General features: G+C 40.9%; 1 protein-coding gene across 2 annotated transcripts in view; it reads left to right on the top strand.

The window, feature by feature from the left end:
• Nucleotides 1-19,100, top strand: part of agxt2 (alanine--glyoxylate aminotransferase 2) — a 67,498-nt gene that overhangs the window by 1,622 nt on the left and 46,776 nt on the right. The window contains exons 1-5 of one of the 2 annotated variants that reach the window (XM_061876499.1): nucleotides 2,478-2,699; nucleotides 9,228-9,316; nucleotides 11,644-11,834; nucleotides 11,922-12,045; nucleotides 17,541-17,635. In XM_061876499.1, coding sequence (XP_061732483.1) covers nucleotides 2,630-2,699; nucleotides 9,228-9,316; nucleotides 11,644-11,834; nucleotides 11,922-12,045; nucleotides 17,541-17,635 — 569 coding nt within the window. In that variant the 5' untranslated portion in view covers nucleotides 2,478-2,629. Of the gene's footprint in view, nucleotides 1-2,477; nucleotides 2,700-9,227; nucleotides 9,317-11,643; nucleotides 11,835-11,921; nucleotides 12,046-17,540; nucleotides 17,636-19,100 lie in introns of those variants that run through there. The other variant, XM_061876498.1, reaches the window with a different exon arrangement.

Genomic DNA, 19,100 nt, shown 5'->3' with positions numbered 1-19,100 from the left:
CAATAGCACTCCTCACTCCTTCAGTATGACAGACCGACAAAGGCAGCGCCCAGCTGTGCTGTCCTCCTAATTATAGGAGGAAGTTGCCCACCGGGAGGAGCGTGAGCAGCTGAAAACAAATCACAATTCATCTAAAATATCCAATAAATAATCAACATCTTCATTGGCATTATTGAATTAGATTGTCAAAACCATAAATAAATAAATAATATAAATAGGCTCCAACAGGTAGAGTGTTTTAATGTAGAGTTCTAAATCTTTTTTAAAGTCACAAAAAACAGGTCGGGTATTGAGAAACTTACATTTATGAATATAAAACTTAGCCAATAGTATAATGATGTTGCAAAGGTAAAATTTATTTAAAAATTTTTTTCCAATACAGTGCAAAACCAAATATATATTATTTAATACATATTATTGTTTTAGTTGCTTAAGAGATATTCCTGGCTCTGAATTTGTTCGTTGCTATTTTTATGTTTTTGTGCATTACTTGTTGCCGTAATCATTAAACAAACAGGTTATTCATCAGTTACTCAGTACTTGAGTAGTTTTTATACAACAAACTTTTTACTTTTACTCAAGTAAATATTTGGGTGACTACTCCTTACTTTTACTTGAGTAATACATCTCTAAAGTAACAGTACTCTTACTTGAGTACAATTTCTGGCTACTTTACCCACCTCTGCTTAGGAGCTGCAGAAACACTAGTTGCTAACTTGTTTGTAGTGGAGGCACACAAGGCTAACTACTTAATGGATACAATGCCATGTTGCCTTACATTTCGTGGGATTCAACAGTCATTTAGAAATAGATAATGTCAAATGACCTTTTCCTCCTCTTACCCGATGTCCATGAGATTGCTGCGGATGGTGCACTATTGCAACGAAACGAGTGCTCCAGGCTGCTTGGCTGTCGGGAGGAGAAAGTGGCCGCTCAGGTGTTGCATTCAAAGTGTTCTTATATACTCCGCTGAAGCCCTAAAATTATGAAGTAGGGCTCCTGCCTCTGTTAAGCTACTTGTCGGCAGTTAGGCAGACATTTTGTTCACAAACAACTTGGGTTTAAAAAACAAAACAAAAAAAAGACTGAAAGGGGGCTGGCATTATTGGTGACCAGAACCGGAATGCCATGTCTCTCATACACACTACTGAAATGCTCTCACATACACTGGTAAGATGCTCTCGAACACACTGATAAGATGCACTTATACATATAACTGAAGTCCTTGCACACATACTACTAAAATTGTTGTCTCTCACACGCAAGTGGTGTGTGTGTGTGTGTGTGTGTGTGTGTGTGTGTGTGTGTGTGTGTGTGTGTGTGTGTGTGTGTGTGTGAGTGTGTGTGTGTGTGTGAGCGTAAAACATTTTAGTTGTTTATGTGAGAGCATTTTAGTTGTTTATGTGAGAAAAGCGTGGAGTGCCATCTCCGGGTTGGGGAGGAGACCCTGCCCCAAGTGGAGGAGTTCAAGTACCTAGGAGTCTTGTTCACGAGTGGGGGAAGAGTGGATCGTGAGATCGACAGGCGAATCAGTGCGGTGTCTTCAGTAATGCGGACGTTGTATCGATCTGTTATAGGTGAAGAAGGAGCTGAGCCGGAAGGCAAAGATCTCAATTTACCAGTCAATCTACGTTCCCATACTCACCTATGGTCATGAGCTTTAGGTCATGACCGAAAGGATAAGATCACGGGTACAAGCAGCCGAAATGAGTTTCCTCCGCCGTGTGGCGGGGCTCTCCCTTAGAGATAGGGTGAGAAGCTCTGCCATCCAGGAGGAACTCAAAGTAAAGCCGCTGCTCCTTCACATCGAGAGGAGCCAGAAGAGGTGGTTCGGGCATCTGGTCAGGATGCCACCAGAATGCCTCCTTCGGGAGGTGTTTAAGGCATGTCCAACAGGTAGGAGGCCACGGGGAAGACCCAGGACACGTTGGAAAGACTATGTCTCCCGGCTGGCCTGGGAATGCTTCGGGATCCCCCAGGAGGAGCTGGACGAAGTGACTGAGGAGAGGGAAGTCTGGGCTTCCCTGCTTAGGCTGCTGCCCCCACGACCTGACCTCAGATAAGCGGAAGAAGATGGATGGATGGATGTCAGAGCATTTTAGTTGTTTATGTGAGAGGATTTCAGTAGTGCATGTAAGAGCATTTTAGTGGTGTATGTAAGAGCATTTCAGTAGTGTATGTAAGAGCATTTCAGTGGTGTATGTAAGAGCATTTCAGTATTTCAGTGGTGTATGTAAGAGCATTTCAGTAGTGTATGTGAGAGCATTTCAGTATTGTATGTAAGAGCATTTCAGTAGTGTATGTGAAAGCATTTCAGTAGTGTGTATAAGAGTGTTTCAGTAATGTGTGTGAGAAAAAAACATTTCAGTTGTTTATGTAAGAACTTTTAATTCTGAATAATGTCCCTAACTACTCCTCATACTTTATACTGCCGTCCTTCATCAAAGCCTGGTGTGTCAGGTATTGATTGCCTGCCGCTGCAGCGGAGTGTGGGCGCGGTCTGCCTGATGATCGCGGGGGCGTGTCTGGTGCTCCCAGTGGAGCTTCTGAGCGCTCCGCAGAAGAGGAAAGCACAGAGTGTGTGTGTTTGTGTGTCACAACAGTTTTAGGCACCAAGAAGAAGTTGAAAATGCACAAAGTTGCATTCAGTCGTCGAGCACAGTCTCTGTGCGCCTTGGCCAAATTCCACACGGCACGAGGTGAGTTACCATGGAAACCACACAGCGTTTCCCACTGTCTTCAAATGATTCATGCTGACTTGATGTCTGAATCTTCAACCTGTTCGAAACGTTACTTTTGACTTGATCGTCACGTACATATCCCCACTTAAGGTGAACAAAACGACTCTAAACTTTCGATTTTACATGTTTTGTCACTTTTTAACCCAAGACCAAGTGAATGTTTAACCCACAAAGTTAACAAATTACCAGAACAGGTTAACCTCTGTGGTTGTTTTTAACGTAAGTAAACAAGCTTCAAGGTGGGTCTTTAAAGCCAAAATGTGATTGCATAACAAAAATTCACATTTGAAAAGGAACTACACATTTTGGCACCAGCTTCGGATCCAAATATCGGTAGTATTGGTACACTATCGACGCTATTTTGCTCAAATATTGTATGTGGTAAAAGGCGGTAGAAAAAAACGGATGGATGGATGGATGGATGGATGGATGGATAGTACAAAACCCACACACACACACACATATTCTTGTATTTCTGACCTTCTTGAGACTTCCGAAAAATGCCAACCTCTTTAGGACCACCCTCTCTAGCTATATAAAAATGTGTATTTACAACATTAATGATACATACATATATGCAAATATGAAAATGGTAAGCTTTTAGTTGTTTTTTATTTTTAATTTTTTGGGTTGGCCCTGCGATGAGGTGACGACTTGTCCAGGATGTACCCCGCCTTCCGCCCGAATGCAGCTGAGATAGGCTCCAGCACCCCCCGCGACCCCGAAAGGGACAAGCGGTAGAAAATGGATGGTTTTTAATCGTTATTATTTACTTCAAGTTATTACACTGTGTTACATTGTTTTTTATATATACATATTTTTTAAATGTATTTTGGCCAAAGTGGGCACATTTCAATTTCTTTACACACACTTTTTATTACACATGTTGGCCAGAGGGGGAACACTTAAAATTTTTACACACACTTGTTATTTCATATGTTGACCAGAGGGGGAACACTTTTAAAACTAAGTCAATTTGAAAAATCCCTCCTTTTTGGGAACCACCCTAATTTTGAAAGATTTCACCACCATGGGTGCAAATGAGACATTCTGCCCACTCTCCGATTAATACTTGCTGCATAAAAAGAGCTGCTTTTAACGTATTGCATGTCACACGTTTAGCTGAAAACAACACTTTACTTTACCAGTTTTGTCATTTTTCAACCAGAGTTTAGTGGCTAATCCAAGGTTATAAAATGTACATTTAAAACATTTGTATGCACGTACAACTGTCAGGTTCAAAAACTGTTGACATCTATTAAACGAGACAAAAAGGCAAGGAATCAAACAGAGACAGAGTTAAATTTGGACTCAAGCTTGAAGAGAGACACGGCCCGGTACTGTCAGTACCTTTCCTGCACCATGCTCTGACGAAAAGGGTTTACGTCTCCTCTTTTATTTAGATATTCAATGTTTACGCAACAACACATGTCAAAACAGGAATGGGGAGTATGTAAACAGTCATTGTTTTCGGTCAAATTGAAGACAAAAGAAGATGATGCCTCGGGCTTGGGTTCATCCTGGATTCAACTTTGTCAGGTCTTTGAGGACCATGGATAACCCGTCCCGTGTCATTCCAACGTACACAGCGGAATCTTCCAAGACCTTGCTTGGTCGAACACGGACAGCTCTCAACTACTCAATGAAATAAAAGAGCTGAAAGTTTTTTGATAATTCACACACAATTTACACAATTTTTCTAACAACAACCCTTAAAATCTTTAGTATTTCTGTATGTGGAAAAAATGGATTACGGTAAGTAAAGAAAGCAAACTAACATGATCCAATTTAAGGGAACTGATCAAACCCAAAGTGTTTACAAAGTACAAAGAAGAAGAACCATGATAAACCTTCTGAACTTATTGATAATTGTAATTATCTCCCTATAGGAAATACAACTTACAAGCCCCGTTTTCATATGAGTTGGGAAATTGTGTCAGATGTAAATATAAACGAAATACAATGATTTGCAAATCCTTTTCAACCCATATTCAGTTGAATATGCTACAAAGACAACATATTTGATGTTCAAACTCATAAACTTTATTTTGTTTTGCAAATAATAATTAACTTTGAATTTCATGGCTGCAACATGTGCCAAAGTAGTTAGGAAAGGGCATGTTCACCACTGTGTTACATCACCTTTTCTTCTAAAAACACTCAATAAACGTTTGGGAACAGAGAAAACTAATTGTTGAAACTTTGAAATTGGAATTCTTTCCCATTCTTGTTTTATGTAGATCTTCAGTCGTTCAACAGTCCAGGTTCTCTGCTGTCGTATTTTACGCTTCATAATGCGCTACACATTTTCGATGGGAGACAGGTCTTGACTGCAGGCGGGCCAGGAAAGTACCCACACTCGCTGTTGTAACACTTGTCCTGCTGAAATTAACAGGGGCGTCCATGAAAAAGACGGCGCTTAGATGTCAGCATATGTTGTTCCAAAACCTGTATGGACCTTTCAGCATTAATGGTGCCTTCACAGATGTGTAAGTTACCCATGCCTTGGGCACTAATGCACCCGCATACCATCACAAGCCTGGATGTTTCCCTTCACCTTTGGTCCAGATGATTTGATGTCGAATAGTTCCAAAAACAATTTGAAATGTGGACTCGTCAGACCACAGAACACTTTTTCACTTTGCATCAGTCCATCTTAGATGGTCTCGGGCCCATCTCTTCCTCTCTTCCTCTTCCGCGCTCACTCCACATACGCTTCTCTCTGGCTTTGTCTCTGGTCTCCGCCTCTCTCCTCCACGTTTCCGGCTGTCGCCCTTTTACAGAGTGTGCAAGGATTATTTAATTGTGCCCAGCTGGGCGCTCCGCGCATCAGATTACGATTGTGGCGTCGCTCCCGGAGCACCCCCCCTCGCCGCTCGCTTGCAGTCCACACCTCTTCGCCTCCATCTTGAGCCGTGTCCTGCCTCGCTGTCGGACTGCCGGCCCCGCCTCTCAACAAATATCAAAAAGTAAATTTTTAAACATTGACATTAAAGTTACCAAAAAAGTAAAGTGCTCACTTGCATTAGTTGTTCTCATTGTTAGTGAGTTCTCAAGACAGAAAACTATGCAACAAAGTTTGACGGTTCCTTGAATTTTTGATTTCAATTATTTAAAAGGCACCTTCATTTTGGCATAAATTAATTCAAAACGTTTAAATAGTAACTATTCATTCCACAAAAAAAACTATATATAAGATTCTAAAACCTGAAAGATTAATGTGATAAAAAAAATTAAAATCATTGTCACCGACGTCCCACTGGGTCATTATTGTCACCGAGGTCCCACTGGGTGTGAGTTTTCCTTGCGTGGGCCTACCGAGGATGTCGTGGTGGTTTGTGCAGCCCTTTGAGACACTAGTGATTTAGGGCTATATAAGTACACATTGATTGATTGATTGATTGATTAAAATACAAAAAAGATTGGCAGGCTTTCCCCTGACAGTTTGTCTATATTTTAGTTTTTTCCTCTGTATTTGTCTGTTCCCTCTGTGTTTAGTATCTCCTGTCTTTAGTTCCTGTCTGGTGCTCTTATTTTGTCAGCTTCCTGTCTTGTTCCCTGAGTGCTGTGTTCCTCCTCAACTGCGCCTGGTTGGCACCTGGCCACACCTGTTGCCAATCACCCTGCTCATATTTGTACCTGCTTTGTCTTGTGTCAGTTGCTGGATCATTATATTGTCGTTGCCACATGTCACTCTTGTCGTGCTACCTGTCGTGTCGTTTTGTTTCAGCTACTACCTGTCATGCTACATTTTGTCCTGGTCGTCGTAGCGGTAAGCTGTTTCTGTTAGCATTAGTTCTTTCCAGTTTTTCTGTTTGCTATCCACTAGCTTCCATGCTAAAGTTCATTTTTGTTTTCTAGCTTCCATTACTAGCTCCCTTAGTTTGTTATTCCGCCCACGTGCGTGCTTTTTGTTTGTTCCTGTTTAGTTTTAATTAAATCATGTTTTCATATTCTATGCCTGCCTCCGTCTCTGCTTCTTGGGGTTCACCAACAAATACCACTGACAAACATGTTGTAACTAAGGCTGCAGTTGTCGATTAGTAAGTAATCGAGTAATCTAGCGATTAGTTAGTCCGATTAGTGGAGTAATCAAATGAAACACAACTTACGACCTTAATGTGAATTTTAGGGAAGAAAGTTGAAATAAAGAACTATTTTACTATATGATCAAGCTTATTGGTGTGTCTGGTGGGAGACCGGATGCAATGGACGTCGAGTGGGTCTAGCATAATATTGTGAAAGTCCAGTCCATAGTGGATCTAACATAATAGTGAGTCCAGTCCATAGTGGATCTAACATAATAGTGAGAGTCCAGTCCATAGTGAATCTAACGTAATAGTGAGAGTCCAGTCCATAGTGCATCTAACATAATAGTGAGAGTCCAGTCCATAGTGGATCTAACCTAATAGTGAGAGTCCAGTCTATAGTGGATCTAACATAATAGTGAAAGTCCGGTCCATAGTGGGACCAGCAGGAGACCATCCCGAGTGGAGGTCAGCAGCGCAGAGATGTTCCCAATTGCCGCACAGGTGAGCGGTCCACCCCGGGGGGCAGAGGAGATTACTATCAATTATTATAATAATAATAGTTAATATACTATCAATGAGTGCTGCAGATGTAAGGTGCTTTACTGTTACCTGCTTATATCTGACCTTGTAAATAATATTGTGTGCTGTATACTGTAAAAGTGTGTTTGTATTTTACAGCAATGGTAGTTCCAGGTGGTGGACTTTGAAAAAATCAGTAGCTAAAATTAGCATGTGCTTTGCAATCTTTACATACATTTATGTAAAGAAAGGAAATGTGTAAAGGGTTATTGTCGTTTAGCCAATATTTTTCTTTGGAATAAATCATGTGTGGATACTTGGGCTAGATCAGGGGTGTCAAACTCATTTTAGTTCAGAATAGATGTTTCTCATGGAGAAACATATACTTCAAGTAAAATCATGAAATGATAACTTAAATATACGACAACTTCAGATTGTTTTCTTTGTTTTACCTTGGCCCAAAATAGAACAAGCACATTGTGTAAAAAAATAAAAAAATAAAAAATGCATCCATTTCCTACCGCTTGTCCCTCTCGGGATCGCCGGGGGGTTACACCCTGGACAAATGTACATTTCACCAATAATCCTCTTGACAAAATACTTCAAGTTGGTTGAAAATTCTGATAAAAAAATGGTGCAGTTACAAAACACCATGAAGAACACAGCCAATTTACACTTAATCTTAATGTGTCCACAAAGCAATTCAACTTTAAGTCACAGCCCGTCTAGGATTGAACAAAAGACTAAATAAATCATAAATAAATGCTCTTCTATGTATGAAATACTTCATTTGTCATTTCCACATATTAATCCTGTACTAACTCAATAAACCATACAAACTGAAATAGTGTTAGAATAATTATGTATGTATTATCAAACCAACATTAGTATGCTTAAAGTCCGTTGCTTTAGCTATTGTGCGCAAGTTAGACTTTTTCTAATCCATGCAAGGACAACATTTCTTGTCTGAGGGGTGGCCTCAGCCACATATTTTATATTTGTTTTAGCCCGCTAACAGCCAAGGACTTCAAGGACCTCAACGAAGATAAGCTGACAACACGCAGACAAATTTGGGACAAGGCGAAATCACCAGGCCCCCAGCCCATTCTGTCACGTATTGTGCGTCCTGGACCTGCTTTTCATAATATATGTGAGCACTCCTTTAAGAGGCGGCCTCAGTGATGTTGACTATGGAACTCTGAATAAAAAAGGGACGCGGGAGCTGAACCTTTGAGCGTAGAGCGAGACTGTGACTGAGTGTTCAGCACCATGCTTTCTCCTCATGAGCTAAATTGAACTCCGTCTCTGCTTGGTTCCTTGCTTCTTGTCTGATTAATAGATGTCATCAGTGTTTGAACCTAACAGGTACAAATTATGCAAGAGGGTTGAGTTACTCCCTGCCTTCTAGGAATCACTGTGTATTGATATACAAATAAAAGCTGTGCAACGTGGGAACAATTTCAACAAACCAACAATAAAAACTGAAAAGACTGACAGTATTCTAGTATCTCACTCACTGTTAAATTTCTACAGATTTGCACATTATATACTTTTCACATAAGTATATAATGTGCAGTGTCTCATGCAGCATTTTAAGTGGGGTCAGCAATTGTTTATTTTACTTCTGTTTGTTTCAAGTTGGGTTGAGGGGGACGAGTCGAAGCCTTGCTTTACCGTTTATCGCCTGCTTGGCATACTTGGTATACTATTTGCTTGCCTAACAGAATTTCTATTGTGACATCAAGTGGACGCATTTAGAACGGAAGTTTCATTAATTTAAAAATGCAGCTCAATTTTACTCTTAGCAAACTGTTTGACATCCCTGGACAAGATCCTAGTGTGAATAAAAACAGTCACATCTTCATATAATGCTTCTAAAAAACTGGCTGTACGATAAAAACATGTCATTGACCTCCATGTCACAATTCTTTCACAGGCGCGTTGTGTCAGAAAACAGCCTTGAAAAACACAACTGGGGATGTGTTGGAGATGCCTCCATGCAGCTTCACGCCAGAAGAACACAAGGTAAACATTTTTTACCATTCAGATAAATATTGACGCAATTTGGACATGTCTTTACTTTAAAAGTGTGTTGTAGATAACAATGGCTGTGCTCAGTTATCTTCAGTGGGTGGAAGATCTACACTGGATCCGCAAAGTATTCAGTTTTTCCACATTTTGTTACGTTTCAGCCTTATTCCAAAATTGAATACCTTTTTTTCCCCCTCAAATTTATTCAGTCAATATCCCATATTGACAGTGTGAACAGTTTTTTTAAATTATTTTAAACGGCAAATGTATTTAAATCTAAAAAACAATGTACATAAGTAATTAAGTTAAAGTTAAAGTACCCATGATTGTCACACGCACACTAGGTATGACCAAATTATTCCCGGCCTTTGCTCAATACTTTGTTGATGCAACTTTTTTGTAAATTTGTCTTTGGAGATGAATAAATTAGGGGGAAAAAATTAGGAAAAAAACAGAGGCTATTTCATCCCTACAAGCCTTTTTGATATGGCTTTTACAAAATCCCCTGAAGAGCAGGGAAACCTGCGAAACAGGCTTTTCTTGATTTTTTTTCATAATTTATTAATCTCCAAAGAGAAATTCACAAAAGGTGCATCAACAAAGTATTGAGCAAAGACTGGGAATATGTATGTACATTGTTTTTTTAGACTGACTACATTTGCCATTTAAAAAAAAGATTAAATTGTTCACATTGTCAATATAGGGTATTGACTGAATACATTAATGGAAAAAAAAGTATTTTATTCCTGCTCTTCAGGGGGTTGTATATGGCTTTTATAAAATCCCCTGAAGATCAGGGAAATCTGTGAAACAGGCTTGTAGGGATGAAATAACCTCAGTTTTTTTTCTCCGGATTTTGTTCCTAATTTATTAATCTCCAAAGAGAAATCGACAAAAGGTACATCAACAAAGTATTGAGCAAAGACGGGGAATATGTATGTACATAGTTTTTTTAGACTGACTACATTTGCCATTTAAAAAAAAGATTAAATTGTTCACATTGTCAATATAGGGTATTGACTGAATACATTAGAGGAAAAAACAAAGTATTTCGTTCCTGCTCTTCAGGGGATTTTATGTGGCTTTTATAAGATCTCCTAAAGAGCAGGGAAACCTGCAAAACAGGCTTGAAGGGATGAAATAACCTCAGTTTTTTCCCCCTGATTTTTTTCCTAATTTATTAATTTTCAAAGAGAAATTCACAAAAGGTGCATCAACAAAGTATAGTAGAGTCACTACATTTGCCATTTAAATACAAATAAAAAAAATTTCACATTGTCAAGATAGGGTATATATATACCAAAAAGTTCTATTTTAGTTTCATCTGACCACATGACATTCTCCCAATCCTCTGCTGTATCATCCATGTATCCATTTTGGTATAAACTCAACTTGTCGTGTTTGGAGGAAGAAGAATACTGAGTTGCATCCCAAGAACACCATACCTACTGTGAAGCATGGGGGTGGAAACATCATGCTTTAGGGCTGTTTTTCTGCTAAGGGGACATAACGATTGATCCGTGTTAAGGAAAGAATGAATGGGGCCATGTATCGTGAGATTTTGAGCCAAAACCTCCTTCCATCAGTGAGAGCTTTGAATGGTTGACCAAATACTTATTTTCCACCATAATTTACAAATAAATTCTTTAAAATTCCTAAAATGTGAATTCCTGGATTTTTTTCACATTCTGTCTCTCACAGTTGAAGTGTACCTATGATGAAAATTACAGACCTCTGTCATCATTTTAAGTGGGAGAACTTGCACAATCGGTGGCTGACTAAATACTTTTTTGTCCCATTGTATATATACATACATACATACATACATATACATACACATATATATATATATATATATATATATATATATATATAGGGGTAGCAGGGGTAGCTCTTGCTTTGGTTTTTGGCTGAGACCAGGGATCTTGGGCTCGAAAATGTTGGTGACCACTGACTTAGAGCACTGTGTTTGGTCAACAGTAAAATTGAAAACAAACATTTTGCCTACAGAAGTAATAATGTCTGTCAATGATGAATAGATTTTCCCAAGTCTTTCATGCTCCTCTCAGTCTTTAACAACAGACAGCAATGTAAAACGACAAAGAATCAGCATAATTCTTAGTTCAATCATTAACTTAGCCACACAATTGCAAATTGTTTGTATCCAATCTACGGCAAATAATACGATTGATATATTAGTTTATAAAACAGGTGCTTGCATTGAAACAAAACAAACAGGGACGGTGTGATCTCGTTGGGTTGGTATGGTGGTTAAATAGTATATGGAACTATGTATGTTTCTGCTCTATATTTCCTGTCAGGGGATGTCTAAAGAGTCAATGATGGAGATCCGCAAAAAGTACTGCCACCCCATGACCATGAAGTTTACCTCCTACAAGAAGCCAATGTTCGTCCATCAGGGTCACATGCAGTGGCTGTGGGACGTAGACGGGAGGCGATATCTGGACTTGTTCGCCGGTGTGGCCACTGTAAGCGTGGGCCACTGCCACCCGTAAGGTCCTCGTTCTTTGCAACAAATGAAAAAAGGGGCCACATGGAGGTTTTTATTTTTTCACCCTGATTATTTTGTGGCTTGCAGAAAAGTAACGGCCGCCGCAGTGAAGCAGCTGAGGAAACTGTGGCACACCACCAACATCTACGTCTATCCTTCAATTCACGAATACTGTGAAAAACTGGCGTCCAACTTACCAGATCCTCTCAAGGTACAAGAAAAATCACAAATATTACCTGCTAGAAAGGCCAACTCATGATGCGATGAGCAGTACTGTTTCACTCAGGTATGCAGGGAGCAGTAATACACATAACAAATCAGAAGTGTAAAGAAGTGTTTTTCAACCTTTTTTGAGCCACGGCACATTTTTTGCGTTGAAAAAATCCGGAAGCACACCACCAGCAGAAATCATTAAAAAACGAAACTCAGTTGACAGGTAAAAGTCGTTGTCGTAATTGTTGGATATGACTTTAAACCATAATTCATATGCCGATTTCAAAAGGCCACAGCCCCCTGACACCCCTTCTCAACTGTCTATGCGACGTCAAAGCTTGGTTAGCCCCGAATTTTTTGATAATGAATGAGGGAAAAATTTAAATTTTTGTTTTTGGTCCAGCCCTCACTGACTTGGGACCATTGCAAAATGATGTGCGTCCTAAGGTCACCAGCCTTGGCGTCACTATAGACAGTGATTTTAAACTTGACAAACAAGTCAATGGCAATTTAAAATCTTGTTTTTATCATCTTTGTCTTTTAGCAAAGGTAAAACCGTTTTTATCTTTTAACCTGTTTGAAAAAGTCGTGCATGCTTTTATTTCAGGTTGCCTGGACGACTGAAATGCACTTTATTCTGGCATTAGCCAAAAAGCTCTCTACCGGTTGCAGTTAGTCCAGAACGCGGCAGCACGACTTTTAACAGGGGCCAGGAAACGCCAGCATATAACCCCAATCCTTGAGAGTTTGCACTGACTCCCTGTTCATTTTAGAATAGATTTTAAAATCTTGCTCTTTGTTTTTAAAGATGTACATGGACTGGCACCCCAGTATATCTCAGACTTCATCCAAATGTACACTCCTGCGCGGGCTCTGAGGTCCGAGAGCCAGCTCCAGCTCGTGGTGCCCAAGACCAGACTTAAAACCAAGGGAGACAGGGCCTTCTCATGTGGTCGGCCCTAAGCTCGGGAACACTCTGCCCCTCCATGTTCCAACTGCTCCTACAGTGGAGTGTTTTAAGTCTCGTCTTAAGACCCATTTTTATTCTCTGGCTTTTAACACTACGTGAGTTGTGTGGTCCTCTGTTGTCTTCTGTGTTTTAAAATGTTGATTTCTATTTACTGTTTTAATTGGTTTCACCCTTAAAATCATTTTTATCCATCCATCCATCCATCCATCCATCATCTTCCGCTTATCCGAGGTCGGGTCGCGGGGGCAGCAGCCTAAGCAGGGAAGCCTAGACTCCCCTCTCTCCAGCCACTTCGTCCAGCTCTTCCCGGGGGATCCCGAGGTGTTCCCAGGCCAGCCGGGAGACATAGTCTTCCCAACGTGTCCTGGGTCTTCCCCGTGTTCTCCTACCGGTTGGACGTGCCCTAAACACCTCCCTAGGGAGGCGTTCGGGTGGCATCCTGACCAGATGCCCGAACCACCTCATCTGGCTCCTCACGATGTGGAGGAGCAGCGGCTTTACTTTGAGTTCCTCCCGGATGGCAGAGCTTCTCACCCTATCTCTAAGGGAGAGCCCCGCCACACGGCGGAGGAAACTCATTTCGGCCGCTTGTACCCGTGATCTTATCCTTTCGGTCATGACCTAAAGCTCATGACCATAGGTGAGGATGGGAACGTAGATCGACCCGTAAATTGAGAGCTTTGCCTTCCGGCTCAGCTCAAATCATTTTTAATTATATTTATTTTATATTGTTTTTATATTGGTTTTATATGTATTTATTTTATTTTTTGTTTTTATTCAGTCATTGGTGGAGCTCAGGATAGTATTTGAATGTTGTTAAAAATATTGTTGTGCAGCACTTTGGAATCATTTTGTTGTTTACATGTGCTATATAAATAAAGTGGATTGGATTGGATTGGATAAGCAAGCATGCATAACTATAGCTCTTGTCTCAAAGTAGGTGTAGTGTCACCACCTGTCACCACCCTGCTTGGCACTCAGCATCAAGGGTTGGAATTGGGGCTTAAATTAACAAAAATTATTCCTGGGCGTGGCACCACTGCTGCCCACTGCTCTCCTTACCTCCCAGGGGGTGAACGTGAACAAGGGGATGGGTCAAATGCAAAGGACAAATTTCACCACACCTAGTGTGTGTGACAATCATTGGTACTTTAACTTTAACTTAAATGATTAAAAATGTTCCTACCTTCACGCCTGGTCCAGAGTAGTCCGTTTTCATCCCGGGAGAACAAACCCCACACAAAGCTGCAAAAAACGAAACTCAGTCGACAGGTAAAAGTCCATCCATCCATCCATCCATTTTGTACCGCTTATTCCCTTTGGGGTCGCGGGGGGCGCTGGTGCCTATATCAGCTACAATCGGGCGGAAGGCAGGGTACACCCTGAACAAGTTGCCACCTCATCGCAGGGCCAACACAGAGACAGACAATATTCATACTCACATTCACACACTAGGGACCATTTAGTGTTGCCAATCAACCTATCCCCAGGTGCATGTCTTTGGAGGTGGGAGGAAGCCGGAGTACCCGGAGGGAACCCACGCAGCAACGAGGAGAACATGCAAACTCCATACAGAAAGATCCTGAGCCTGGGATTGAACCCTGACTACTCAGGACCTTCATATTGTGAGGCAGACGCACTAACCCCTCTGCCACCGTGAAGCCCCAGGTAAAAGTCGTTGTCGCAATTGTTGGATATGACTTTAAACCGCTGCAATGAGGTGGCGACTTGTCCAGGGTGTACACTGCCTTCCGTCCGATTGTAGCTGAAAAAGGCACCAGCGCCTACCCGTGACCCCAAAGGGACGCCCTCTTTGCTCCCCAGTAAGTCTTTGCTGTCGTCCAGCATTCTGTTTTTTTTTTTTACTTTGTAGCCAGTTCAGTTTTAGTTTCGTTGTTTATAGCCTTCCCTAAGCTCCAATGCGCTTTCTTAGGGGCACTCAACATTTGTTTACTTTTGGTTTAAGCATTAGAGACCTTTTTCCCTGCACACTGCCTCCCGCTGTTTCCGACATCAATCAATCAATCAATGTTTATTTATATAGCCCCAAATCACAAATGTCTCAAAGGACTGCACAAATCATTACGACTACAACATCCTCGGAAGAACCCACAAAAGGGCAAGGAAAACTCACACCCAGTGGGCAGGGAGAATTCACATCCAGTGGGACGCCAGTGACAATGCTGACTATGAGAAACCTTGGAGAGGACCTCAGATGTGGGCAACCCCCCCCCTCTAGGGGACCGAAAGCAATGGATGTCGAGCGGGTCTAACATGATACTGTGAAAGTTCAATCCATAGTGGCTCCAACACAGCCGCGAGAGTTCAGTTCAAGCAATCTACAAAGCAATTAGCTACCGTCTGCCACCTACTGATATGGACAGCACCGACAGACTAGGCAGACTATAATTACTGGTTTGCAAATTTTTTTTTAACCCAAATAGGTGAAATTAGATCATCTCCCACGGCGCACTATTGTGCTGCGGCACAGTGGTTGAAAAACACTGGTGTAAAGAGTTTGGACAACTCAGTTTCACATTTTTTTATCAACATGGCGCCCTGTGGTCACGTGAGGGGCTTTTGACCGATCAAAGACAGTATGGCCAGACAATCTCTTAAATCAGGGGTGTCAAACATGCGACCTGAGGGCCTGATCAGGCCCGCGAACAGGTTTTATTCGGCCCTCAGGATGAGTTTGCCAAGTATAGAAGTGAACCTGAAATGTTTGAATGAAAGAAACTGCTGTTCTCAATGTGTCCACTGGATGTCGCAATAGCAATTCTTTGCACCTTTGTAGATGATGCTACATATGTCAGTCGAAGAAAATGATCAAATTACATTAATTACATACTGTAATTTGATTTTGATTACATTTTTTTTATCGTGATAGATTGAAAATTAACACCAATTAGTTGCCTAATGAACATTATCACATAATTTATTCAGAAAATATAAATAATGACCAAGATAGAGTACTATTAAAGGCCTGCTGAAACCCACTACTACCGACCACCCAGTCTGATAGTTTATATATCAATGATGAAATATTAACATTGCAACACATGCCAATACGGCCGGTTTAGTTAACAAAATTACAATTTTAAATTTCCCGCTGAGTTTCTTTTGGAAAACGTTGTGGAATGATTACGCGTATGATGACGCATGTGCGTGATGTCTCGGCTTGTAGCGGACATTTTAGCCCAGCACCACTTACGGCTAAAAGTCGTCTCTTTTCATCGCACAATTACACGGTAATTTGGACATCTGCGTTGCTGAATCTTTTGCAATTGTTTTCAATTAATAATGGAGACCATAAAGAAGAATGCTGTTGGTGGAAAGCGGGGGATTGCAGCTGCCTTTAGCACCGAGACACAGCCGGTGTTTCTTTGTTGTGAAGCTTTAACACAAAGCGGTCAAGCGAACATGTTTCTCTACGTCAACCAGCAAGTTTTTAGATGGGAAAATTGTGATATTAAGTCTGCTCTTACCGGAGACAGTGGATTATGGGACCTCCTCCTGTAGCTGTCAAAAAGGAGGCTGTGATCTTGGCTCCTCCATTGGCTTCTCTCTGAGACACTGGCGTTCACCGCAGCCATCCGACTTTCAGGTATGACTTTAGAATCTCACTAAAACACTATTAAACAATAAGCAGATAAAGGATTTTCCAGAATTATTCTAGTAAATGTGTCTAATTACATCTGAAACGCTACCACTGCCGGAGCCGTCGCTTTTTTTTTTTTTTTTTTTAGTGCCTCACTCTAACTTTCCTCATCCACGAATCGTTCATCCTCGTTCAAATTAATGGGGAAATTGTCGCTTTCTCGGTCCGAATAGCTCTTTCTGCTGGTGGCTATGATTATAAACAATGTGAGGATGTGAGGAGCCCTACAACCCGTGACGTCATGCGCACATCGTCTGCTACTTCTAGTAAAGGCAAGGCTTATTTATTAGTGACCAAAAGTTGTGAACTTTATCGTCGATGTTCTCTACTAAATCCTTTCAGCAAAAATATGGCAATATCGCAAAACGATCAAGTATGACACAAAGAATGGACCTGCTATCCCCGTTTAAATAAGAAAATCTCATTTCAGTAGGCCTTTAAACGCAACATGTACATGTAAAAAAACAACAACATTATGATTTGTACATTTTCAGAATGTGCTTGTTCTATTTATAAACAAACTGAAGTCGTCTTTATTTTTAAGCTATTTTACCAGTCCGGCCCACTTGAGAGTAGATTTTTCTATATTGTCGCCTCGCCGATCTAAAATGAGTTTGACACCCTTGTCTTAAATGATTCGCCAAAAGCCCCTCACGTGACTACAGGGCGCCATGTTGAGGACCAACTCTGAAACCCATTTGTCCAGACTCTCTACAAATGTAAACATTTTAAGAAATATATAATATACTCAGGTCATTGGTTTGTCCTAAGTGCATAAATCTGTTATTAATCTTTTTACATTATCATACTGGTTGCCAATAACTAACATAAAATTCTCGCCTTGTGTTTTTCACCTGGACAGGTGGTCTACCTGACAAATAGTGGCTCAGAGGCCAATGACTTGGCAATGTTGATGGCCAGATTGCACACTGGAAACTTTGACATCATCGCTCTCAGGTATCACTTTCAATGTATTCATTCTTATAACACAGGGACGGCACACATTTAGGAATATTTCTGTACATAGAGAGAGCTCATTTTTGATCATAGGCCAGGTACAAAATGGCCACAATTAATATCAATACAATTAAACAACATAATCATAGCAATAAGAGTAATACATATTATTTAAATCAAAAAGTTAGCACAGCGCATGCTCTCATACACACAGTGTAGTGTTGTCCCGATACCGATATTTTTGTACCGGTACCAAAATAAGGTACTTTTCAGAGGCGGTATAGTACCGAAAATGATTCATTAGTATCGCGGTACTATACTAAGACCGGTAAACTGAAAAACACTAATACAGTGCATCCGGATAGCATTCTCAGTGCTTCACTTTTTCCAAAATGGGATAAATACATTTTTGTCCTCAAAATTCTACACAAAAACACCATAATGACAATGTGAAAATGCCCATCCATCCATTTTCTACAGTTTATTCCCTTTGGGGTCGCGGGGGGTCCGGGTGCCTATTTCAGCTAAAATCGGGCGGAAGGCAGAGTACACCCTGGACAAGTCGCCACATCATCGCAGGGCCAACACGGATAGACAGACAACATTCACACTCACATTCACATGTTTATTTTTTTATATTTTGGCTGATTGATTTAAAAAAATTAAAAATCACATGTTAATAAGTATTCAAAGCATTTGCTCAATACTTTGTGTCATAATCCATGGTCCGGATCATGTTTTGTTATGTTCAGTTAGTTTTAGACTTCATTAGTTCCTGTTTTTGTGCACCCCTTGTTTGTTTTAGTTACCATGGCAACTTATGATTTTCCCCTGCCTCTGGTGTTTGGGACGCACACCTGTTTCCAATCACGAGACTTCTCTTTATTTAGTCGTCCTGGCGACATTGCTCCTTTCACGATAGTTCATGCTGCTCGTTTTCATGCCACAGTAAATTTTGTTTGTTCGAAGCCATAGTTTATGTTGTTTCTTTCATGCCACAGTTTTCTGCATTTGTTCCATATTTTTGATAGTAAAAACTTAAACCACAAGGCCTACTCAGTGGCCTAGTGGTTAGAGTGTCCACCCTGAGAACGGTAGGTTGTGAGTTCAAACCCCGGCCAGAGTCATATCAAAGATTATAAAAATGGGAACCATTGCCTCCCTGCTTGGCACTCAGCATCAGGGGTTGGAATTGGGGTTAAATCACCAAAAATGATTCCCGGGCGCAGCACCGCTGCTGCCCACTGCTTCCCTCACCTCCCAGGGGGTGATAAAGGGTGATCATCACACCTAGTGTGTGTGTGACAATCATTGGTACTTAAACTTTAACTTTAACTTAAATAATTAAAAATGTTCCTACCTTCATGCCTGGTCCAGAGTAGTCAATTTGCATCCCGGGAGAACAAACCCCGCAGCAAGCTTCAACGCCCCCCCTCCTCTTGACTCTTTGTTGATGCACCTTGGG

Source organism: Nerophis ophidion, linkage group LG17 (genome assembly GCF_033978795.1).
Source record: "Nerophis ophidion isolate RoL-2023_Sa linkage group LG17, RoL_Noph_v1.0, whole genome shotgun sequence".
NCBI classification, from domain to species: Eukaryota; Metazoa; Chordata; class Actinopteri; order Syngnathiformes; family Syngnathidae; genus Nerophis; species Nerophis ophidion.
The sequence above is the reverse complement of the archived record's forward strand: the minus strand, read 5'-3'. Positions and strand labels throughout refer to the sequence as shown.